At 43.2% G+C, this 25193-nt stretch overlaps 2 protein-coding genes across 6 annotated transcripts in view; one reads left to right on the top strand and one right to left on the bottom strand.

Annotated features, from left to right (window-relative positions):
* LOC117367624 (zinc finger protein 493-like) overlaps nucleotides 1–25193 on the top strand; it is a 99235-nt gene that overhangs the window by 40808 nt on the left and 33234 nt on the right. Inside the window, exon 9 of the mRNA XM_033960368.1 lies at nucleotides 16859–16868. Within this exon, the coding sequence (XP_033816259.1) occupies nucleotides 16859–16868 (10 nt within the window). The remainder of the gene's footprint in view (nucleotides 1–16858; nucleotides 16869–25193) is intronic.
* The window catches only part of LOC117367632 (zinc finger protein 271-like), a 204055-nt gene continuing 187562 nt past the window's right edge, over nucleotides 8701–25193 (bottom strand). For 2 of the 5 annotated variants that reach the window (XM_033960389.1, XM_033960386.1), the window contains exons 6-8: nucleotides 20601–20708; nucleotides 18621–18728; nucleotides 8701–10911 (exon numbers count right to left, since the gene is read on the bottom strand). In XM_033960389.1, the coding sequence (XP_033816280.1) occupies nucleotides 8846–10911; nucleotides 18621–18728; nucleotides 20601–20708 (2282 nt within the window). In that variant the 3' untranslated portion in view covers nucleotides 8701–8845. Of the gene's footprint in view, nucleotides 10912–18620; nucleotides 18729–20600; nucleotides 20709–21109; nucleotides 21239–23484; nucleotides 23599–23811; nucleotides 23926–24838; nucleotides 24966–25193 lie in introns of all 5 variants that reach the window. The other 3 variants (XM_033960387.1, XM_033960388.1, XM_033960390.1) reach the window with 3 other exon arrangements.

Raw genomic sequence — 25193 nt, 5'->3', positions numbered from 1 at the left:
TGGAGAACATCGTGGTGTCAGAATTAGTGACCCGTAATATCTCCTATGCTGATGTATTTTTAGAGTAAGTGAGCAGCACGAGTAACGCCGGCAAGAAAGGCTGCCAAAAAGCCTCTAAAACCAGCTTAAATGCGCCGTACGATTAAAAGACCCGACACTGCCAGTATTTCGGCTCTTGGCCTGCCTCAGGGGTCATTGGAAGCAGTTGGGATGAGCAATTCCAAAAAACGAAAATTGCATGATAACTTAAAAGACCCCTGAGGCAGGCCATGAGATTATGAGTCTCAAAAAACAATTCTATGAACTGCCATCGTATGCTGGAGAGCAAAAAATGTAAATGGAGGCTAATAGAGAGTACAAAAAAGTGAAATATGCAGCAAAAAAAGGATGGATATCTGTGTAATAAAAATTAAGATAAAAGTTGAAATGGGCAGTCCCTCCCAGTGCCTGCCCTTACTGAAGTCTGCAGGGAGGCGCTTTCGGAACTCTTCAGCCTTTCAGCCCAACAGAGGATTCCTCTACGATTTCATATTGTGGGGATCCGGGATTGCCAACCAAGTACGAATCTGGATATATTAGCGACAGCGTGGGCTGAGGACTTGCCTTGCCAGTTGACTGCTCAACAGTTACAACAGGTCCTGAAGAACATTCAGAAGGTGTCACCCAATATTACTCACTGGGAAATACAACTGAAAATTGTTCTTAGACTTTACATTCCACCGGAACGTGCAGCCCAGATGGGGATTCCTGCGTCGCATTCTTGCCCGAAATGCAACCAGGCTCACGCATCTTTGAGTCACATGTTTTGGGCCTGGCCCGCAATCCAACAGTTTTGGAGACATCTGGGCCTATATACCACATCTCTTTGGCGACGGCGATGGCTTCCGCAACCGAGGGCGTTATTTGGATTTTATAATATAGCCTCGCCCAAACCCGGGGGAATGTCAGCATTTATCTCCAGAGCCCTTTTGATGGGGAAAAAAAGCCATCCTCGCCAACTGGCTCTCCCGTGATCCCCCGTCATATGCACAATGGAGATCCCTAATGATAGTGCACGCAACACTGGAGAGACGCATGGTGGGAGACTTGACTCTTGGCCCGGGTCGCAAATTTTGTCAGGTGTGGGAGCACTTTTGGCAGGACTTCACACCACGTGCTCGCAGTAGACTTTTGAATCTTTAAGATTTTATTCCCACTCTCAGCTGTTGGACTGGCCATGGATTCTTGGGGAGGGGAGGGGGGGGGGGGGAGGGGAGGGGAACTGATTATATTGTTGAAAATGTTATTTCCTGAATGGTACTACTGTTTGTATTGGCTTCTTACTGCTTGAATAATAAAAAATCATTTAAACATTAAAAAAAAGTTGAAATGGGTACACGTGTGAAGAAATAAAGTATGGAAAAAATATATTATCATGACCATTAAATTTCAATCTTAAAATACAAACAATCATAAAACTAAAAGAAAGTCAACATAAAGATACAAGCACACTGATTTTATCAAATGCAGCATTAATATACAAGTGTTGAATAATAACATACCTAAAAAATATAATCCTAAAATATAGTCACATAACATAAAATATAAAACAGTCATATTCATTCTGAAACAATGAATTTTGACAAATTTAATCTGACAACACCTATAAATTAGCAAAAGTCTGGACCAGGGGTGGGCAAACTTTTGGGGTTCTTAAATTTGACAGAAGGGCCAGTGCAAGAGCCTGAGGTAATGAGCCAGGCAGGTTGTTCCAGGCAGGTGACGCAGCAAGGTAGAAGGAACAGAGACAGGATTTGGCAGTGTTGAACAGTGGCATGAGGATAGGAGACACCCCCGTGCGTCCTCCTCTCCGTTTCCCTGCTACACTCATGCCCTCCCTCCCCCCCCCCCCAATACCTCTTTAAATCTTTGCCAGCGCAAGCAGCTTCTCTGGCTTGCCGCTTGTGCCGTTGGCTTTCCCTCTCACATCACTTCCTGGAAGTGATTTCAGAGGGGAGCCAGGCCAGTGCAAGCAGCAGGCCAGAAAAGTTGCTCGGAATGGAGAAGATTTAAAGAAGTGAGGGAGTTTCAAGTTTCTTAGGATTTTCTATACCGCCTATCAAGGTTATCTAAGCGGTTTTTACAATCAGGTACTCAAGCATTTTCCCTATCTGTCCTGGTGGGCTCACAATCTATCTAACGTACCTGGGGCTATGGAGGACCGAGTGACTTGCCCAGGGTCACAAGGAGCAGCGCGGGGTTTGAACCCACAACCCCAGGGTGCTGAGACTGTAGATCCAAGCACTGCGCCACAACGTGGCAAGAGGGGGGCAGAGAGGTGCCAGCATCCCCTTACTACACCACTGGTAGAGAAGAAGGGTACAACAGGAGGGACTTGTCTGATGAATGGAGTTCCCGGGAGTAGTATAGGGAGTAAAAAGAGAGAAAAGATACTGAGAGCAAGTACACTTTAATGTCAGTAAGAGGAGTTTGAATTGTTATGCGGAGATGGACAGGGAGCCAAGTCTATGCATGCATGCATAAAATTATTCCTTGAGAACCAGGGCGACCTCCACGTGCAGCGACCTCGATCGCGTGACCTCGGATGTTGCTGGTCCGTGTGAGCCTCAGCTGTCTCCGAGAGCAAGTGCGGCTGCACTGAATTTATGAAGGGCAATAGGAGGACTCTGGATAGCTACTTGGTTACGGACAAGCTCCCTTGGGAGTCCCACAGGAACCGCTGCCATCTCTTTAGACCTCGCGCAGCTCAGACTTGGCTTTGGATCGCTCGCAACAAGCTCCGCAGCTCCCCGTCTCTGGAGTCCCACCCTCTTCTGATGCCACTTTCTGTTTCCGGTGAGGCGGGACGCAGCCGAGGGAGAGTGGCGGTGGGACAGGGCACCGGAGAAGGGATTTAGACAAATTCGGCGGGCTGGATTTTAAAAAAAACTAAATGGGCCGGATTTGGCCCACAGGCCATAGTTTGCCCATGTCTGGTCTGGACGAATGCTCTGCAAACTGCAATGAAAGTGTGGGTGTGGGAACAAAAACAATATATGGATTTAAAATATAAATTAATTCTAATAAAACTAAAACACAATGAGACCATAAGAACAGGATATGATAGAAACTAGAGAGCTGCACGGGAACGGGGATGACGGGAATCCCGCGGGTTCCCCCTTTGGGTCACGGGGATCCCGTGGGGACGCCCCCTAGGGTCGCGGGGATCCCGTGGGGACGCCTCCGAGGGTCGCGGGGTTCCTGCGGGGTTGGATCGCAGCGGGGTTGGTCGAGCCGCGAGGGTAGTCTCCTTCTCCTTACCTGCCCTGTCGCAGCACACATCCGAACGGAAATCTTCCCGATGTCAGCGCTGACGTCGGAGGGAGGGCTTAAGCAAAGCCCTCCCTTCCTCCGACGTCAGCGCTGACATCAGGAAGACTTCCGGTCGGCTGTGTGCGGCAGGGCAGGTAGGAAGAAGGCAATGGCGTACGAAAGAGGGGGGAGGGGGCGGTCCGCCCCGGAGAATGTGCACAGCCGGTCAGGTCCCCCGATCGACCGACAACAGGCCCGGCCGACAAATCTCCCTGCCCTGTAGCCGCGAATCTAAATTACCTCTTACAGCAGCTTCACTACTCCAGCTGCTGTAAGAAGGTAATTTAGATTCGCGGCTACAGGACAGGGAGATTTGTCCGACCGGGCCTGTTCTGTTGTCGGTCGGGTGCAAAAGCGCCACAAAGGTGGAGGCAGGGAGGGAGGAAAGGTGGAGTGGAGAAGAAAAGACGCTTAAGGGGGGAGAAGGCCGCTGAAAGCACTGGGGAAGACAAAGGGGTGGAAAAGAACGCTGAAAGGACATGGGGTAAACGGGAGGAAGGGGGGGGGGAAGGACCCTGAAAGCACTGGGGAAGACAAAAGGGTGGAGAATGCCACTGAAAGGACATGGGGAAAACAGGGGTGGAGAAGGCCGCTGAAAGGACATGGGGAAGACAGAGGGGGGGAGAAGGCCGCTGAAAGGACATGGGGAAGGCAGAGAGGGGAGAAGGATGCTGCCTGACAGGACATGGGAAAGATGGTGGGGGAGAAGGACACTGAAAGGAAATGGGGAAGAGGGAATGGGAAGAAGACGCTGGCAGGGAAGAAGACAGAGGTGCCAGACTATGGGGGGAGCGGAGGGAAAAAGATGGGTGCCAGACCAATTTGGGAGGGGGGAGAAAGGGAGAGGCACAGTAACAGAGCAAATGGAAGACACAGAGAGAAGAGAGGCAGTGGATGGAAGGAATTGAATGAGAACATGACGGGTGGGATTTCTGTCCCCGCGCAACTCTAAACTTCAAAGTAGGTGGACTCACTATTTGCAGTTCATAAATAGTCCTGTATGGGAATGTAATGAAAAAAACAATGGTATGATCCAGCCCAGTTGGAAGATTTTATTAAAGAGAAACCTTTGTTGAAAGTTTAATTTCTAGTAATGATTTCATTTTTGGAGGATGATGTATAATATATATAAATAGAGAAAACCAAAAAAAACTCTGTGGAGTGACGATGTTCCCAAATGGACTTTATTTGAAAGTATCAAAGTTCCAAAGGTCCACTAAAATCATCCACATAAAATAATTCCATCCACATAAAAGTAAATCATCCACATAAGAGCCTTAAAGGACCTAGTCCGCTAGGGATACAGGACCCAACACGGTCCGCGTTTCGACAAAAAGTCTTCTTCAGGGGTCCCTGGGGGTCCTATAAAGGTGTGTACGCGGGAAACAATTGTGTGGTGAGCCGGCAGTGAGACACTGCTTGCATTTGCAATGGAAAAAGGATTTGATGTTTTAGTTTAAAATACTGGCGATCAGCGATAATGTGGACTAGGACACGGTTGATTAATTTTCTTCTATGTTTTGTTGTTCCTTATATGGAATTCGTATTTTTGTGGTCATTCGTGAATGTTTGTTACTAAGGCATTGTAATGAATAATCAAATAAATAAAGAATAAAAAAAAAAAAACCACAAAAAACAATGGTACATAAAGCTTAAATAGATCACAGAAAAAGTAAGAAATATTGTCTATTGTCTTTTAAAATTTTCCTCTTTAAAAATCCTACTTTGTTTTTCCTTTTGGCACTCACTTTCTTCATCATCACAAATCCATTGCCTGCAATATTCCCACCGATTTATGATATGGTCACAGCAATGGACGACTAAGATTTTCTTTCACAATTGATTCGGGTTTGCTTTTTCGCCTCTTTTCACATCCACAAGTTTTATTCTTTTCCTTCACACGCACGTTTAGATAATTTTGCAGGATAACTTGATATATCGCCTGTCGTAATACTAAGGGCTCCTTTTACGAAGGTGGGCTAGCGGTCTTGTCGCACATATCAGATTAGCATGTGCTAGCCGAAAATCTACCGCCTGCTCAAAAGGGGGCGGTAATTTGGCGCATGCTATTCCGCGCGTCAAGGACCTAGTGCACCTTCGTAAAAGGAGCCCTAAATGATTATACAAAATATTTTTAAAATCAAGGGATACACATCAAAAATTGCATAAAGACAAAATGGACTAATGGCACAAAAGGGCTAGGGGTGAACAGAACAGAGAACGAAAAAGGCTAAAACAGTAGGAATGGAAGGGTTTCGTTCAGGCTGCCTTTATCAATTTAGGAAGGAACTTAGATCATTGTTCAAAAGCATCTCTATATAAAAAAAACTTTTTAGTGCTCCTTTGAATTTATTTAAACTTGCTTCCTCTCTAATATAAGGGGGCAGAATGTTCCAGATGAGGAGAGCAGTTATAGCGAAGCAAGTCGCGTGGCGAGGGCCAAATGTCTTAAGAGTAGACACGAAAAGTAGGTTTTGAGAAGATGATCTAAGAATTCTAATTGGAGTGTGGGGAATTCGTAACTTGTCGTCAATGAATGTCGGTTCTCTGGATTTAAGCGTTTTAAACGTAAGTAGTTCAATTTTGAAAGTAATTCTATGAAGGATGGGGAGCCAATGGGCATTTTTAAGTAAAGGAGAGACGTGGTCATATTTCTTGGAATTAGTGATAATTTTGAAAGCGGTATTTTGAATTAGTTGAAGTTGTCTGATTTCTTTTTAAAAGAAATCATAATCCCCCCCCCCCCAGAAAAAGAATCAATAGCTGCTGACAGTGTGTGGTCTTCGTGATAAGGCGTATGGGGACAGACTTAAAGATCTCAATCTGTATACTTTGGAGGAAAGGCGGGAGAGGGGAGATATGACAGAGACACTTAAATTCCTACGTAATGTAAATGCGCATGAGTTGAGTCTCTTTCATTTGAAAGGAAGCTCTGGAATGAGAGGGCATAGCATGAAGTTAAGAGGTGATAGGCTCTGGAGTAATCTAAGATAATACTCTTCTACAGAAAGGGTGGTAGATGCGTGGAATGGTCTCCCGGAAGAGGTGGTGGAAGCAGAGACAGTGTCTGAATTCAAAAGAGCCTGGGATAGGCACGTGGGGATCTCTCAGAGAGAGAAATAGGTAATGGTTACTGAGGATGGGCAGCTCTATGACCTCACAATGCAGGTGTAAAGAGCCTTAGCCTATAGGATGAGGAGATGCAAATGGTAAGAGCCATAGCCAATAGGGAGAGGAGGAGATAGTGGATGCAGATGAGAGACTAGATGGACCATTTGGCCTTTATCTGCCATCATGTTTTTATGATATATAGAGTATGATCTCAGTTTCTCAAATTGACCGTTAACGCTTGCCATAGTACTTGCATTGTGCCAAAGAGAGCTTCTTTCTGCAGTTCATAAGAAGTAGCATATGTATAGGCACCCAGTGTGACGTTCTTTTGGCACCGAACATGATGGGAAATATTTCTGCCATTTTTTCTTGGTCTCAGACTGCATCTCTCTCCACGTGATTCACCAAGTAATTGCTTGGGACCAACACCTCTATAATCAATGTCAATTTAGTCATTTTGCTTTTACCACTATATCTGGATTTCTTGCATCAGTCGGGATGAGTAGATCCCAGCTGATCCTAACCTCTTCCACAGTTCTTTTAGGGTCATCATCCCAATGCTTTTCTGCTACACTGATGTTGTAATGCTTACAGAGTTTCCAATGCCTTACTGGATAAAACTTCTCCACCATTAGCACTTCACAGCCAGCCATGAGACGAGTAACCGGTTCTAGCTCTTCCTTAGAGAATCTACAGGTCTGTTGCAGCAATTGTTTTAATGCTTGCTATAAACCATCTTGTCCATAATCTGCTGTCCCAGGCTGCAACCTTCGGTTTCACTTCACCTCTCCTTACCCATTCATGTGTCTGATGTTGATCCATGAATGGCTCTTGGAGCAACAATTTAGTTCTCGCTGTACTTACAGAGTTGCCACTTTATTGATCCAACCCGTAAAAGAATTTCATCTCTTCCTTTGCAAATTCTGTTGCTTCCTCTCCTTTTGGTACCTATGGATTTTCACCCATTCCTTCTACTCATTGGAAAGCTTGTCCAAGTTTAATAAAGGAACTAGAGATTCTGGAAGATTTTTGTCCACATTTCAACACCTTTTGTGCTTTGAGATCTGATGATGCTATTACATAAGCTTGGAGGCCTATGACAGAGCTACTACTTCAATGAGACCTACCCCTCCTTTAGATTTAGGAATATACAGTCTTGGCATACACTGATTCTTACGCATGACCTTGTGGGCATGAAGAAGTTTCGTTTTTCAAGGTCTTTAAGAGACCAGTCTACAATAGGAAAGCTATATGAGAGTGCAGGAAGTGCCAGATTAAAAGACAGTATCTTATTCCATGGTGTTAAAGCACTCTTCAGTATCAGTTTTAGTCTCCTAGAATATTCCTTACTAATTTTTTATGTGTCAGCGATTCCTACTTGATCATTTTTCCTTCCTTCACTGCTACATATTTACATATACCTTCCTCTTCAAGTTCCTTTATCTCACATTCATCAGTCAGAGTGATGTTTTCAGTTTTCTTAACTTTCCCCTCTGTAAAGTCACCTTAGCACATCTGTCCACATTTTTTTCTCCAGGGTGGATTCTGACTTGACCTTCCTAACTAAAACTTTTACCACATTCAGAACATTTATATGGTTTCCCTCCAATCTGAATTATTTCATGAGTTCTGAGATGACTTTCTATTTGATGCTTTTACCACACTGAGAACATTTCTATGTTTTTTTTCTCCAGTGTGGATTCTTTCATGAATTCTGAGTTGATCTGTTTGAATAAAAGTTTTGCCACATTCAGGACATTTATATGGGTTTTCTCCAATGTGAATTCTTTCATGAGTAATTAGATTACCTTTTCGTTTGAAGCTCTTACCACATACAGGACATTTATATGGCTCTTCTCCAGTGTGGATTCTTTCATGAGTAATTAGGTTACGTTTTCGGATGAAGCTTTTACCACATTCAGGACATTTATATGGGTTTTCTCCAATGTGCATTCTTTCATGAATTCTGAGTTCACAATTTTGTTTGAAGCTTTTACCACATGTACATTTATATGGTTTTTCTCCAGTGTGAACTCTTTTGTGATTTTTGAGCCCACTTGTATGATTGAAGCTTTTTCCACATTCAGAACATTCACATTCTCCAGTGTGAATACTTTCGTGAATACTGAGGCTATTTTTATAATTAAAGCTTTTACCACATTCAGAACATTTATACTGTTTTTCTCCAGTGTGGATTGTTTCATGTCTCCTGAGGTCACTTTTTTGATTGAAGCTTTTATCACATTCAGAACATTTATACGGTTTTTCTCCAGTGTGAATTATTTCGTGAATTCTGAGCCCAACTTTATGAGTGAAGCTTTTACCACATTCAGAACATTTATATGGTTTCCCTCCAATCTGAATTATTTCATGAGTTCTGAGATTACTTTCCATTTGATGCTTTTACCACACTGAGAACATTTCTATGTTTTTTTTCTCCAGTGTGGATTCTTTCATGAATTCTGAGTTGATCTGTTTGAATAAAAGTTTTGCCACATTCAGGACATTTATATGGGTTTTCTCCAATGTGAATTCTTTCATGAGTAATTAGATTACCTTTTCGTTTGAAGCTCTTACCACATACAGGACATTTATATGGGTTTTCTCCAGTGTGAATTCTTTGATGAGTAATTAAGTTACCTTTTCGGATGAAGCTTTTACCACATTCAGGACATTTATATGGTTTTTCTCCAGTGTGCATTCTTTCATGAATTCTGAGTTCACAATTTTGTTTGAAGCTTTTACCACATGTACATTTATATGGTTTTTCTCCACTGTGAACTCTTTTGTGATATCTGAGCCCACTTATATGATTGAAGCTTTTTCCACATTCAGAACATTTATATGGTTTTTCTCCAGTGTGAATTCTTTCATGAGTTATGAGGTTATCTTTTCGATTAAAGCTTTTACCACATTCAGAACATTTATATGGTTTTTCTCCAGTGTGAATTAGTTTGTGAATTCTGAGCCCAACTTTATGAGTGAAGCTTTTACCACATTCAGAACATTTATATGGTTTTTCTTCAGTGTGAGTTCTTTCATGAGTTATGAGATTACCTTTTTTTTTGAAGCTTTTACCACATTCAGAACATTTATATGGGTTTTCTCCAGTGTGAATTCTTTCATGAGTTATGAGGTTACCTTTTCGATTAAAGCTTTTACCACATTCAGAACATTTATATGGTTTTTCTCCAGTGTGAATTCTTTCGTGAATTCTGAGATCACTTTTTTGGTTGAACTTTTTACCACATTCAGAACATTTATATGGTTTTTCTCCAGTGTGAATTCTTTCGTGAATTCTGAGATCACTTTTTTGGTTGAACTTTTTATCACATTCAGAACATTTATATGGTTTTTCTCCAGTGTGAATACTTTCGTGAATACTGAAGCTATTTTTATAATTGAAGCCTTTACCACATTCAGAACATTTATACCGTTTTTCTCCAGTGTGGATTGTTTCATGTCTCCTGAGGACACTTTTATGATTGAAGTTTTTACCACATTCAGAACATTTATACGGTTTTTCTCCAGTGTGAATTCTTTCGTGAATTCTGAGGCTATCTTTAAGATTGAAGCCTTTTCCACATTCAGAACATTTATACGGTTTTTCTTCAGTGTGAAGTCTTTCATGATTTCTGAGGCCACCTTTATGATTGAAGCCTTTACCACCAGTGTGAATTACTTCATGAATTCTGAGGTTACCTTTTTGATTGAAGGTTTTACTACATTGAGAACATTTATATGGTGTTTCTCCAGTGTGAATTCTTTCGTGAATTGTGAGCCCAACTTTATGATTGAAGCCTTTACCACATTCAGAACATTTATATGGTTTTTCTCCAGTGTGAATTCTTTCGTGAATTCTGAGATTATATTTTCGACTGAAGCTTCTATAACATACTGAGCATTTAAATAACTTTTCTCTCTTGAGGTTTATTTGATGCCCTTGTATTTTGCTAATGCTGATTAATCCATGTCCTCTCAGCTCAAATACCTGACTGAAGTTTGTATCTTGTTCAGAACATTCTGGTGGCTTGCTTTCTTTGGAAACATTTTGATGAGTCATAAGTTGTGATTTATATGCAAAGGATTTGTCACACTCCATACCCTGGAATAGCTTGACTTGTCTGTGAAATATGTTTTGTCCTGACAAGTTGGACTTCCCAGTGAACATTTCCTCAAATGTAGTGCTCTGAAAAAGTGTCTCCCTTCTGAGTCTCTGATTTTGTATGAGATTTGCGCAACTGGTTGAATTTCTCTTTTCTTTAGTACATATATCCAAGCTCTCTCCTCTTGAGATATTTTCTTTCATGCTAGATGGTCTTAAACTCCTAATGGCCCCCACACTATCTTCTGAACGATCTCGGCTGTCTCCGGAGGGGTCTTTGTGTTTCCAATCTTCCCTCTGCTGCCCATCATACACGCTCATTCTCATATGCTCAAATCCATCATCTGTGGATAAAAATGAAAAGTATGTACATAAATTATACATCTATTGAGTAAGACATTCTCTATATACTCGTAAGCAAATATCCCCAAAGAAGTCTTTAAATTAATTTGCTTGCAGACAGGTGAGCACAGGTACAAGAAGGGACAAACGGACCATCCTGTTTCTGGACATCTCATCCTTCCTTCCCTCTAAACAGGATCACTTTTCTGTTTTTTGTTTAAACCTGTTTTTTTATTAACAATAAAGAACCATAAACAAACAAAGGCAAAATGACAGGCAATAAGTGTTTGAGTTTTACAAGAAATGTGACCCCCCCTCAAGAGGACTGGACTCTGATGTCCTCCTGGGTTACAAAGGCTCCCCCCCTGTCCTATTTATCCTGTTTAAGGTGAGGGTCCTGATTCAATAATTGCACAAATACAATCATATATTTCTAATCAAAAATATTTACTGAGTTGTCTAATAAACTATTATTATTATTATTATTATTATTAATGACAATTTAATCCTGTATCAAAAGGCTAAGAAAAATTTATTTGTGCAATGGAGACGTCTCAACAGAAGAATCACTTCATCTTTCTGTTACCTACATACCTAAAATAATTGTGACATTATTTTTCACTACCTTCATATAATTAGTTAAAATATTTCTCCTTCCATATAAGGCAGTTTTATACATTTCATGCATAGCAAGAGGTGTGGCTATCACTATCAAAGTCATTCCTAAGTTTATAATCCATAATACTGAAGTTAATGAAAAGAAAAACAGCTCTAATGTATATTTTCCTACAAAAATGTTCATGTGGAAAGCCTGAAATTGTTCCTCCTCACCTTAAAATTCAAACTGCTTATCTTTAGTAGTTTGCAATTCCCTGTCTTCAGTGTTGCGAAACGGAGGTATTGAATAGTTCTAAAAAAAAAATATGCTAATACATTCTTCTAAGTTTCTGTGTAAGTCGCCTAATACAATTTAGTCTAGAGAAAGTCCTTAAGTATTTAAGTGTTTACTTATATTTCAATATCCATATCCAGCTCCGCCCCTCTCCCGAAGCCGACTAAAGCCGCCGCACCCCCGGAGAGCGGCCTTCTTCACTCGGCCCCCGCACTGTTGCCAGCGGGGAACCGAGGCAGCGAGAGCCTGCAGGAGAGGAGCGTGCGAGCCCAGCTCCGCCCCTCTCCCGAAGCCGACTAAAGCCGCCGCACCAACGGCGTGCAGCCGTTCGGCGTGCCGTCGAAGGCGCACGTCTAAGGCGCGTACGCCTTAGCACGCGCCTTTGCAAGCGACTGCGAGCGACGCCAATCAGTCCGACCCCCCCAACTGGATCACAGCAATACATAGTGTTATTTACATAGCACCGCCTCATCCGTTAGAACTCAGAAAAGTTAACACTGTACTGCACTGCCTTATTGTTCACTGTATTACCTACTGTTTACCTATTGTTTACTGTATTACCTACTGTTTACATTGTTTACATTGTACTGTACTGCCTACTGCACCGCGCGCACACGCTTAAATTGTTCAGCCTGTTTAACTTTACATCGACCTATTGCATTGCTGCAACCTACTTAACTTTGTACTGTCTAATGCACCGCTGTAACCTGCACAACTCTGTACTGCCTTTTGCACCGCTGTAACCGGCTCAGCTTTATATCGTCCACTGCGCCGCTGAAACCTGCCAAACTTTGCATCACACCCCTCCCCTCTGCCCCCCTCCGACTACTACCATACCCCACGCTCTTCCCCCCCCACGAGCGTGTCACCATGGCAAGGTTAAACACCCCTCAATGCGTAGCACTACTCCTACTATACCTCATCACCCTCAGGATCTGCTCTGCTGACCCATCACACACAACCACCATCCCTGTCCACTTCTCCCTATATCGCCCTTCAAAACCCAAAGTACCCTCGCTCACACCCCACACCCCACATTCTCACCTAATACGGCTCCCAAATTCTCCACCCCCCCGCAAACCCACCAAACCCGGCTCAAAAAAACCTAGAACACTAAAAAAACTGGCCTACTCCCACTATGCCCCAGCCAACCACCCAAACCACCAGAACCTACTAGGCTTTTACCTAAACATTCGATCCATGAGGAACAAAGCCATTCTAATCAGAGACTGGCTGACGGATACCAACCCTGACTTCATCCTACTCACCGAAACCTGGCTACTATCAGACAAGGATATTATAATCAAAGACTGCCTACCCGCAGGATACAAGATCCTCTCCCTGGCCAGAACTCGGGGAAGAGGAGGAGGCCTAGCAATAATCTTCAGAGACCAGCTTAATTGTACGGCACTCAACACCAAATCCTCTCCCAACGCAGAAATATTAGCCATCTCACTCACCTCTAAATCCCTTGCCTCCGCGCTAACTATCACTCTATTCTACATCCCACCCCAAAAATGGTCCCTAGCCAAAGAGGACCTCGCTGACTCCTTATTAACTAATTATCTAACAAGTCCTTACAACCTTCTATGCGGAGACATCAACATCCACCTTGAGCAAGCGGACCAACCAGAAGTTGCCGACTTCTGGTCACTCACCTCCCAACTAGGTTTCTTCAAACCCCCCCCAACCAAAACTCACCAAAAGGGTCATCAGCTAGACCTGGTCACATTCTCCTCCAACGAGCCGACCGACCCAAAAATATACTGGAAACAAGCCAACTGGACAGACTCCCTATGGTCTGACCACAGACTATGCGACTTTTCCTTGGGCTGCCAACAAAAACATTCAAGAAACAACAAAACAAGAAACATCACAACCCACACCACTAGAGGAAAGATAGACCCAGAGGAATTCTGGTCTCGCTATGACACCCACATAAAACAAGACGAAGAAATAGATCAACTCATGTCCACCTGGATCATTGACAGCACTAACATTTTAAATGAAATAGCCCCCTCAAAAACCCGCCACATCAGAACCACAAATCAGGAGGGATGGTTCGACACAGAGCTGTTACTGTTAAAGAGGGACCTCAGAAAGTCAGAAAGACTATGGATAAAGTCAGGAACCCAGGAACTCAGAACTGCCTGGAGACTCAAACTAAAAACCTACAAAAACCTTACCAAGGAAAAACGGAAAAAATTCTACTCACACTTAATTGGAAACATCACATCCAACAGCAGCAACCTCTTCAAACTCGTCAATAACCTTTACAACATTGAAACACTCACTAACAACCAGGAAGACTCAACACCAACCGCCAACACCCTAGCGGATTTCTTCAACTCCAAGATCCTAAAACTAAGATCAGCACTACCCACCAAGACCAACCCACTGGAGCTCTTTCCCATCCTCCCTGACATCGACATAGCTAAACCAGACCAAGGGTCTAGATCCGACCTAAACTGGAACCAATTTACCACAATCGACTGGAAAACCTTCAACAAATATTATAACAAATACACCAAATCCTTCTGCAAACTAGATACTTGCCCCCCAAATGTGATGAAAACGGCTCCGATCTACTTCAAAGCAAACATGCTACTATGGGTCAACTCCCTACTATCCGCAGGAAACTTCCCTCCAGAACAAGGACATATCTTAATAACCCCAATCATAAAAAACATAAAGGACTCTTCCAACGCACCTTCCAATTACAGACCAATAGCTAACATACCACTATTCACCAAAATCGCGGAAGGGGCAGTAAAAGCAGAACTCTCCGCATACCTGGAAAAATTCAATATCCTAAGCGACAATCAATCGGGCTTCCGCACGGACCACAGCACAGAGACCATCATCGCCTCCTTACTAGACCACCTGCACATACTCTTCAGTCGGGGCACCAGCGCCCTGATCTTACAATTTGATCTAAGCAGTGCGTTTGACCTAGTTGACCACACTATTCTCCTGGAATGCTTGGCCCACATTGGAATCTCAGACCGGGTACTCAGCTGGTTCCAAGGGTTCCTACGAAACAGATCCTACAGGGTACACAAAAAGGACAACTTCTCCTACAGCTGGGTGAACTCCTGCGGTGTACCACAAGGCTCCCCCTTATCCCCCACCCTGTTCAATATCTACCTCGCCTCCCTCAGTAACCTCCTTCACAAACTTAAGCTAAAATTCTTCATCTATGCAGATGACATCACAATTGTCATCCCTCTAACCAGTCTATCCCAGGATCTTCTCAACTACATAACTAGCATACTCAGCCAGATAGAACTCTGGATGCTCTCCTTCAAACTAAAGCTCAACCCAGACAAAACAAAATTCTTTCTAGCCACCCCCAAAGACAAAATCAAAGACACCACAATCCAGGTGAAAGGATTGGTTTTCCCACTCGAACAAACATTAAAAATACTAGGAGTCACGCTTGACAAACATCTATCCCTAGAAAACCACACCGACCTCATTGTCAAGAAAGGCCTTTCAGCACTCTGGAAACTCCGTACCATAAAGAAATATTTCGATGACACTGCATTTCGACTATTAGTTCAATCCTCTATCCTCAGAATACTGGATTACTGCAATATCATTTACCTAAGCTCCACAAAGAAAATCACCAGAAGACTAAAACTGATTCAAAACACAGCTGTCCGCCTCATTTTCGGCCTGAACAAATGGGAACACATCACCCCCTTCTACCACCAACTGCACTGGCTACCCTTCGATTCCCGAGTCCTCTTCAAGTTCGCCTGCATCTGTTACAAGACAGTATTTGGTCTCTCACCAAAATACCTCTCCCCACATTTCAATATGCATTGCACCAACAAGAAATCCCGCAGAATCCAGTTGTTTACCTTCCCCTCCATAAAATCATGCCAGCTCAAAAGATTCATCGACAAAACTTTCGCCTTCCAGGCGGCCAAGCTGAACCCTTGGCTAGCCCAAATGATGCTAGAGGCCCCGACCTACCTAGACTTCAGAAAACTTCTCAAAACACACCTCTTCCGCGAACAAGACCCTTAGTCCTTACTCCCCGCATACACTCCAACCCCCCCCACCCCCACCTCCCTCTCCCCCCCTCTTCTGATTTCCCACTCCCTCCATTTTATCCTCTAACCCAACTACGATAAACCTGTGACTCCTTCCGCGCTACCTGCAATTCCGATAAAATTTTTGTAAATCCGGGTTCAGACCGGATCCTAATGTAACGAATGTAAACCGCCTAGAACTCTCTGGGTATGGCGGGATATAAGAACCTAATAATAATATAATATACAGTAATATGTAATCCTATCCTCAAGAGGCCTCACACTGGCCAAAGTCAAAAAACTCTATAGCAACCAGGTCAAAGGCCAACCCAAGTCTGCCAGCTAGTCCCTTGGGCATATCCCTAGACACTGAATAATGAGAACTAAAAGGCGGGAATCTGGTTTCTAACCTATACAGTAGGGTAGAGAAAAAAAATCTTTTAGTTGTAATTCCTAATACATTTTTAATTCTTTTCCTGTGTTCCCTCTGTAACTCAGTAAGAAACATATTATTCTTGCAAATTTCTCACTGTTTATTTCAGATTATGTTTTTCAGGTTTTTTTCTTGGCTATATCCCTTATATATATCTATATTAATAAAATGCTAGCCGCGCATGCGTACTCTTGCCGCGTGTTCCCTGATCTGTCATGCTGTGCTGGCGAGAGTGCGCATGTGCGCTTAATACATCACCAGGATCCACTTCACAAGCCGGGAACGTAGACAACTGCCTATCGCCTCCACAAGCCCTTTACTGGAGGATCGTCAAGGGAACTCCCAGAGAATGCTGCGGCAATGGGAGGGGGGGGGTGTCAGAGGAGAAGGCGTCGCCGTCGAGTGACCCCGAGAACAGAGGCAGCCCGCGCGCACGGTGGACCAAGCGTGAGGACAGCCGCCTGTGCAAACTGACAATTAAAACGGCTCATGCTGCGGCCCCGCAACACGCGCTTGGTCCCCAAGGCCCATCAGCCTTTCATTGACTGGCGGTGACCTGGGAAGGGGTGGGGGAGGAGGAGGAGGTGGGAGCTCGTGTGCAACCTCCCCCCACCTCCTCCCCACCCCTGGGTTCAGTTCCGTTTCTCCTAGCAGCTCGGCGTGCAGACCTTGGTTTCCTCGCCCCCCCCCCCCCCCCCGGAGGGACCCAACGGAATGAGGGAGAAGGAGACGGAGTAAAGCGGTGGCAGCGGTTGCGGGAGCTGCGAAAACTTTCTTAAAGGGACAGTAACGACGGCTGCTCGCACGCTCCTCTCTGAATGGATGCTGCAGGACAATGATACTTTATAATAATCAAAAAGTTGGGCGCAGGTATGAAGTATGCAGCTTTCAGCTCTGTCTCTACTGAGATCCAACACAGCGTTTGGAGACCTGGGGAAGGGGGCACAACAAATACTGGACCCAGGCACAGGGAGGGGGAGGATGGAGAGACACACTGGACCCAGGAGTGGGGGAGAAATGCTAGGCCTAGGATTGTGGGAGCTGAGGGAAGGGAAAGAGAGAGAAACCTGGAGCAAAAGGGGAGAGTTAAGAGAGGGGGGAAGATGCTAGAATGGTAGGGGGCGCAGTTGCCGAAGAAAGAAATGCTGATCCCGTGGAGGGGGAGGAGAGATAGATGTGTAGACTACAAAAGATGGGTGGGGGGTCAGGAGGAGGCAGGAGGAAGGGGAGGAACAAGGCAATAACGGAGAAGGCCAGACCGCGGGAAGGGAAGGGGGGGGCCGAAGGCCAGACTGCGGGAAGAGAAGGGGGGTGGGGGAAAATGCTGCTGCTGCTGCACAGGGGGCAGGGAAACACATACAAAGACAGACAAAGAAAGGGGGCCAGGGAGAGAGAAAGAGAGAGAGAGAGACAGAAAGAAAGACAGACAGACAGACATATATTCTAGCACCCGTTAATGTAACGGGCTAAAAGACTAGTATATTTCTATATCACTTACAAAACTTTCTTATATGTTCTTTATAAATTTTTTATCTCTAGCTAGTAAACCTGAGAAAAATAAGAAAGTAAGTGACTGTTTCTTTTGTTTTTTCATGCTTGCATATATCAATCAAATATATTTTACACCGTCCATCCTAGAAAGGCCAGCCACACCCGTTTGTTTGAGCCAGAGGGCCACATCCTCACTTCTTGACCTGTCTGACCTGTTGCCAATATACTTTTCTTACCCAAAATTTTAGAAGCATTAGTGAATAAGCAGCTTTCAAGGTTCCTTGATCGTTTTCCCTGTCGACATGATATTCAGTTTGGGTTTCGACCCAAACACAGTACAGAGCTTCTAAAGTTAAGGAATGGTTGAATCAAGGTTATTATTCTATTTTGTTACAAATTCGATATCGGTGCAGCTTTTGAGTCAGTTGATCATATTTTGCTGATCAACAAATCGAGTGAGTTGGGTTTAGGTGGATCTGTACTTAATTGGTTTAACGATTTTTTAGTAAACAGGAATGATAACATGCTGAAGGATGGAACCTTTTCCAGGAGCTTGGCCACAAGGCTCTTCTATTCCTCCTACGCTTTTTAATAGCTTTATGAGTGGGGAGGACGAAGGAGATTAACAGTGCCACACAGCACACTTTCCACAGCTTAGAAGCTATGTGGCAGTGCAAATCTGAAAAAAAGGGACACAGATATGCATAATGCTTACAGCTCACCTGGAAGCTTAAAAAAACTGAATTCTAATTGCTAAGAGAGAAAAATATAACTGAAAATCACTAGTAATTATCAGTCACGATCTATGTGAAAATTTAGACAAGAAATAGCAAAGATTGGGAGTTTCTGACTCACCACTCTTGGTATCAATATCTTCCTCTCCTCCCGCCAGCTGGTCACCGTCATCAACTTCTTCCACTTTCAGGTTCTCCACTGTGTGGTCAGCAGTGACATTTTGGCTGCCTATGAGGAGAATAGAGAAAAAAACTAGGTTTTAAAGAAAAGCTTAGGACCTAAAACTGTGATGACGGGAATTTTATGAGCTCTTGATGGAATGAGTTAAAGATCCTCGACAGTTCCGAAAATGATCCGTGACATTCAACACACACAGGATCCTACAATACTGTGGTAATGAAAACTATAGCAGGATATGGCCTTGTTATAGAATCCCACCTCTCTTCCACCTGCATTTCCTGATTCCTTTCCCCTGCTACTGCCAGTGGGTGAATTACTTAACTTTTCTGTCCTAATATACATACTACGATACACAGGCTTCCTTCATAGGTGGAAGAAGGGGACAGAGATTTCACAGAAGACATTCAAAATATAGGCTGCTTGTCCGGCATTGCTGCCTGGATGCCCTGCCACCTCTTAAACATGGCAAAGACTGAACTACTTATTTTTCCACCCAAACCTATTTCTCTTCTCCCTCCACTCTCTATAAGATCATAAGAATTGTCGTACTGGGACACACCGAAGGTCCATCAAGCAAAGCATCCTTTTTCCAAAGATAACCAAGCTAGGTCCCAAGTAGTAAAACAGATTGTAAGCCTCTTATCCTAGGACTAAGCAGTGGATTTCCCCAAACCATCTCAATAATAGCCTATGGACTTCTCTTTTAGGAGATTAGCCAAATCTTTTTTAAACCCTGCTAAGCTGATTTCACCACATTCTCAGGCAACTAATTCCAGAGTTTAATTTCAGGTTGTGTGAAGAAATATTTTTTCCCGTCTGTTTTAAATCTACTACTTAGTAGCTTCATTGCATGCTTCTGGTACTAGTATTTTTGAAGAGTAAACAAGCAATTCACATCTATCCTGTCCATAACACTCAGCGGATAACAATCTCATCCTCCCTGTCTTGTCAGATTGCAACCATGGTGCAATCTTTGATGCCTCTCTCTTCTTCTCTGCACCGAAACCTGTTGCTTCTTTCTCTATATCAGCACCAAAATCAAAACCTTCCTCTGAGCACACCACCAAAACCCTTATCCACACCCTCATCACCTCTCGCCTAAGACTATTGCAACCTGCTTCTCTCAGGTAACCATCTCTCTCCCCTTCAATCCATTCAGAATGCTCCTCTTATTAACATACAAGTGTATTTGCTCTCGTATAACTCTTCAATATCTCTCCTCTCTTGTCTCTTCCTATACCACTCCTCAAAGATACGACAAACACGCACATAAGCCCGAGAAGTGGAAAGTCTCAAGACCCCAAGAGAGTGGAGATCACTTTATCTGAATAACCTTTCTTACCTTTCAAGAGCCAAGCCGTAAGACAAAAGGGACCCGGATTGAACATTGGAATGGGGCCATGAGACAGAAGGTCGGGCGAGACGGCCAGAATACTGTCCCCCTGTATGAGCACCCCAAAAAAGGGGTGGAGGGGGCTCGTTTGAAAACAGCAGAGAAGAACTCCTTCATTGTCTAACCTGCTGCCTCTCACAGTAATTTTGCTACTGATGGTATCATGCACACTCCAGGGAATTATGTACCCAAAAAATTAAAATAATGTACAGAAAAACAATAGAATCTTGGAAACAAAAGGAGAAACTGCCTTCACACCAGTGAACAGTAAACACAACAACAAAGGTCTCTTTAATTGTAATGGACTCGACACGATCGTGTTTCGACCCGTAAGGGCCTGCCTCAGGAGTCTAAATGTAACGTATAATAAAGAAATGAAAAATAATATAATGAAAATATACAATCATATCAGCAAAAACAATAGAACATATTGAACAGAATAGTATTTGCGTCTTATCAGGTGAAAATTTAGAAATACTTCAAAGCACCAAGTAAGAATTTTTATTACATAGGAATTCTTGGCTCACCACTCTTGGTATCAGGATCCTCCTCTCCTCTCTCCAGGTGGTCACTGTCGGGATCCTCTTCCATTTTCAGGATCTCTATTGTATTCTCAGCAGTGTAACTTTGGCTGCCTGAAAAAAGTATGGAAAAATAGCTTCAGGTTTAAAGAAGAGCTTAGAACCTAAGAAAAGTAATATTTTGCTAATACTGAGATGAGGGGAATATTATGAGCTCTGAAAATTCAAGTGTCCTGGTGGAAGGAGCTAAGGACCCTCAGAAAATAAACCATGATATTCCACACAAATAGGATGAGAGACAGAAGGTGTTGAAAGAAGAGGAAGAGAAAGGAGAATAAGAAAAAGAGAAGGTATAACCCTCTGCCCCTCCCCTCCAATTAAATGAAACAGAAATGCAGACCCGACAATGAAAGGGAAAACACCTCGTTCTCATTGTGTTTGATCCAGAGAAGGAGTCTTTGTTATAGGAAATGTTTGTATCCTGTCATTACTAGTTTTAATTCACGCTCCGTCACCTGTTTCATGCAGTTCCTCACACGACTCTGTGCTGGCCAGATTTCCTCTTTCCTCAGATCCTGGAAGTTCGCTCCTGAATCCCTCTTGCTTAAAACGGATTAAAATGTCAGGCTTGATATTGTGGGAGTCTGTTACAGAATGAAGACAGGACTATTGAGGTGGGAATTTCTTTTTTTCAAGAGCTCTGTTCATCAGGAGGTTGGTTTGTTCTTACACAGATCGATTTCTGATCTAGAGCAAGGGTGGGCAATCACAGTCCTCGAGGGCCACAACCCAGTCGATTCATTTGCATGGACTACTCCCACTGTATGCAAATCAATCTCATGCATCGTGAAAACCCGACTGGGTTGTGGCCCTCGAGAATTGTGATTGCCACCCCTGATCTAGAAGATGATGAAGAACAAATTTATTTTGAAGCATTTAAATACACCACCAACTGGAGATCTGCTAAATTGTTCTGATTTAATGAGACAGGGCTGAATTTGCAAAGCATCTCACGGGCTTAATGTCCTAACGTGAGCTAACTGGGTAGTGGACTGAACTGGCTCGGGGAGATATTCAGGGGCGGTTTCTGGGTCAGTGTCCCTGAATATCTTGTCCTGGGCAGCTCAGCACTGCAAGGAGGAAAACAACCACGGCACGAAAAGCAGCCAAGTTCATGCAAATCAGTCAAGTAATTGGAACGTTCTTCCCTGCTCTTATGAGACTATTTGTATTGTACTAACATTTATCATATTTCTATTATGTGACTGTTCTACAGTGCTGTTAAATGTGTCTATTTCTGATCTGGTTTCATTTCCCTGTTTCCAAGTTTACCTCATTGATTGTATCTGTGCTTATATTTGGTCATTTTACTATTGCTATTATTAAAACCAAAGAAAAAAATGAATCTCCAATCAAAACTAGAGGACATAAGTTGAGGTTGCAGAGATGAAGACTTAGGAGTAATGTTAGGAAATAATTTTTCACTGAGAGGGTGGTGGATGCCTGGAATCGTCTCCCGAGGGAGGTGGTGGAGAGGAAAACGGTGATGGAATTCAAATAAGCGTGGGATAAACACAGAGGATATCTAATTAGAAAACAAATGGTATAAATTAAAGAACTATGGCCTAGATTCACTAAACTTACCGATCCTGTACCGATGGTTTTGCGATTGTTCCCCGACCCGATTCACTAAACTGCTGTGTGATCAATCTCCTACCCGATCCGATCCACCCATGCAAAAGAGGGGAAATGGCATGCAAACGTAGGAAGCCATGGATTCACTAAGCAGAAGAAGAAACACCGATTGGGTTTGCCGATCCGAAAAGAAGCGACAGCTGCAGACCAGTCGCTTACTATCCTTGCCGACTCTCCAGCCCAGAAATATCGGTATCCAGGTTACAACCCCGTATAAAACCACCATTATAATTAAAAATAAAACTGTAAAATTACTTTACATAAGCTTAAGAATTCATTAGTCCGTAATAATTCATTCATATTTTATAGTCTGTGAAAAGCGCATTGAGAGACCAGGGATTTAACCCGCGGTTTTCACCTGCTGGTTTACAGCATGTCCTATTTGATAACGTCTGGCTACTCAAAATAATAATTCACTGCGTCGGTCACAAATCATTCCTTTTAGGGCTAGCAATATAAACTACAGCCACCCCTCCCCCTTTCTTTAGAGCTCGCTTATCGTAGTAAAGGCCGATGAGCTAGCGCATGCGTTGATTGCAGCAATAACCAACAAGGATACTCTACGTGTGCGTTTCGATCGCTACAGGGCGTGTGTCCAATCAGATCATTTGCATGTAGAATCTGTAGTGAACTGCCCAACAATGATCCAGATCGGTAAGTTTAGTCAATCTAGGCCTAAGACGGGTATTGGACAGACTGGTATGGTTTATGTCCCATATATGGTGATTCGGTATAGGATGGGCTGGGGAGGGCATCAATGGGAACTCCACCAACTGGGAACATGAGGACTTCCTGCAAACAACGGGATGGTTGGATAGGCTGGAGTGAGCTTAGATGGCAACTTCAGCAGTTGGAACCTAGGACGATAGTCTATGGCCCAGAAACAGCTAAGTAGAGACAAGTTAATTTAATACTTTATTTTTAATAAGAATAAGTAATAGGCGGACTGGATGGACCGTTCAGGTCTTTATCTGCTGTCATTTACCCCCAGGACACCCACCTCCATCAGACGCCTCCTCTGCCTTTGTGGGCACTTTACTTAATCAAAATAAGGGGATGGACAGCGGTATAGTAAGTTTTCAATCAACTTGGAAATTTGGAAGGAGAAGAGGATGATGGCCTCTCACCACCACCAAGTTCCTCAATGGTCTCGGCTGACCTTAGTAAAGCTGTGCAGGAGGAATTTGATACTTACTCGGTAAAGAAAGGTGAGTCTGTTCAGATGTCTCTGATTCAGGAGGACCTATGAAGGGGAGATCCTCCTCTTGTTTAACGCTCAGCGAGAAAACGGATGTTACAATCGGAAACACTGTTAAAAGAAAACACGTCTCGGATTCACCAAGAATCTGATAATAACAAATTAGGAAATAGATTTTGAGTCTCTAAGGGAATACTAAGAAACCCATACATATAAAAGGGGCTTCTAAGGATTTAGCATGCCCCACTCTAAGCTCTAGTAAAGGGTCCCTAAATCTTGTGCTCTGAAAATGCAAAGCCCTTTAAATCCAATGCAGCTGCTTACCCTTGGTGGACTCATTTGGGTTTCCTTTTTCCTCCAAATCACAGTGTTGTGGAAAATATTTCTCATCTTCTTTTTTAATCTTGAATACAACATCAGGATTAACGATTAAATAACCTGTTAATAAGAAATAGGAAACTGATATTTATATTGTATTTGTAGAATCCCATCTATTTCCGTGTGTGTCTGTGTGGCAGTTTCAAGAGTAGAACCAGCAGGGGGAGCAGCAACTGAGGATCACTCTTGCCCTCACCACATAGACTGCCAGGATTGGAAAATAGGCCCAAGGGGAAGGGAGTAAAGGCAACGCTGTTTAGAGGGTAGGAAGACCTAACAGGATCAAGAATAAATCTTCAACTTCCACCAAAAACAGTTTCTGTCAAAACAAAAAAACAAGACAGAAAAAGAAATGTGGGCCAGTTCTGGCACTGTAACCAAAATTCGTTTGACTTCTATTGTATATATCTATATATAATGGAATTTAAGTATATGTCTGAAAAAAAAGGCAGCTACAGGCTGCCACTTGATAAATCCTTCCCCTGGTCTTCTGTACCCAATTTTATTTTAGTTTAGAAAAGGAAGACAGACTCCAGCTGAAGTTGAAAGACCTTAACCTAGAGCAGTGGTTCCCAAACCTATCATGGGGGATCACCAGCCAATCATGTTTTCGAGATAGCCCTAATGAATATGCATGGGGCAGATTTGCATGTCTCTCACCTTTATTATATGCAAATTTTTCTCAATTCCAACCGATGTTAACTCGCAATATGACGGGATATAAATAAAGCTATTATTATTATGGCTATCCTGAAAACCTGACTGGCTGGAGGTCCTCCAGGACAAGGTTGGGAACCACTGAACTAAAGGCTTCTTACATTGGCTCCTAATGGATATAGGATGGCATCAAAACCCAGGTTCTAAATTTCAGATGATCATGGGGCCCAATACTTGCGATTTTTCCAGGGTTGAGAAAATAACAGCCCCCATTCCATACCATACCTGTGATAGATGATAGAGAAGGTGTATTTACCTCGTGAGATGAGGATGTCGTGAATCTCCTCGATGACCTTCTTGTACAGATCCTTTTGCCATTCTGCCAGAAGGTTCCACTCCATTTCCAAGAAATAAGCAGCGACATCCTTGAATGTGACGGATGTCTGGAAAACAGACAAGGACACAGTCAGCCACAGTTTCCTTATGTTCCTGTAGTAGACTTTTAGGGGTATTTTCAAAACACTAAGATGTCTAAAAAATGGCATAAAATCGGTGCTTGGATATCCTAATTGCCTAGACATCCAAGGGCCGATTTTTGAAACCATCTTTCTGGATGTCTTGTGAGGCATCCAAGCCACTATGAATCCAGAATCCAAGGGGGGCATGTTCTG

Source organism: Geotrypetes seraphini, chromosome 10 (genome assembly GCF_902459505.1).
Source record: "Geotrypetes seraphini chromosome 10, aGeoSer1.1, whole genome shotgun sequence".
Classification (NCBI taxonomy): domain Eukaryota; kingdom Metazoa; phylum Chordata; class Amphibia; order Gymnophiona; family Dermophiidae; genus Geotrypetes; species Geotrypetes seraphini.
Note: the sequence above shows the minus strand (reverse complement) of the source record. Positions and strands in the feature narration are given on the sequence as shown.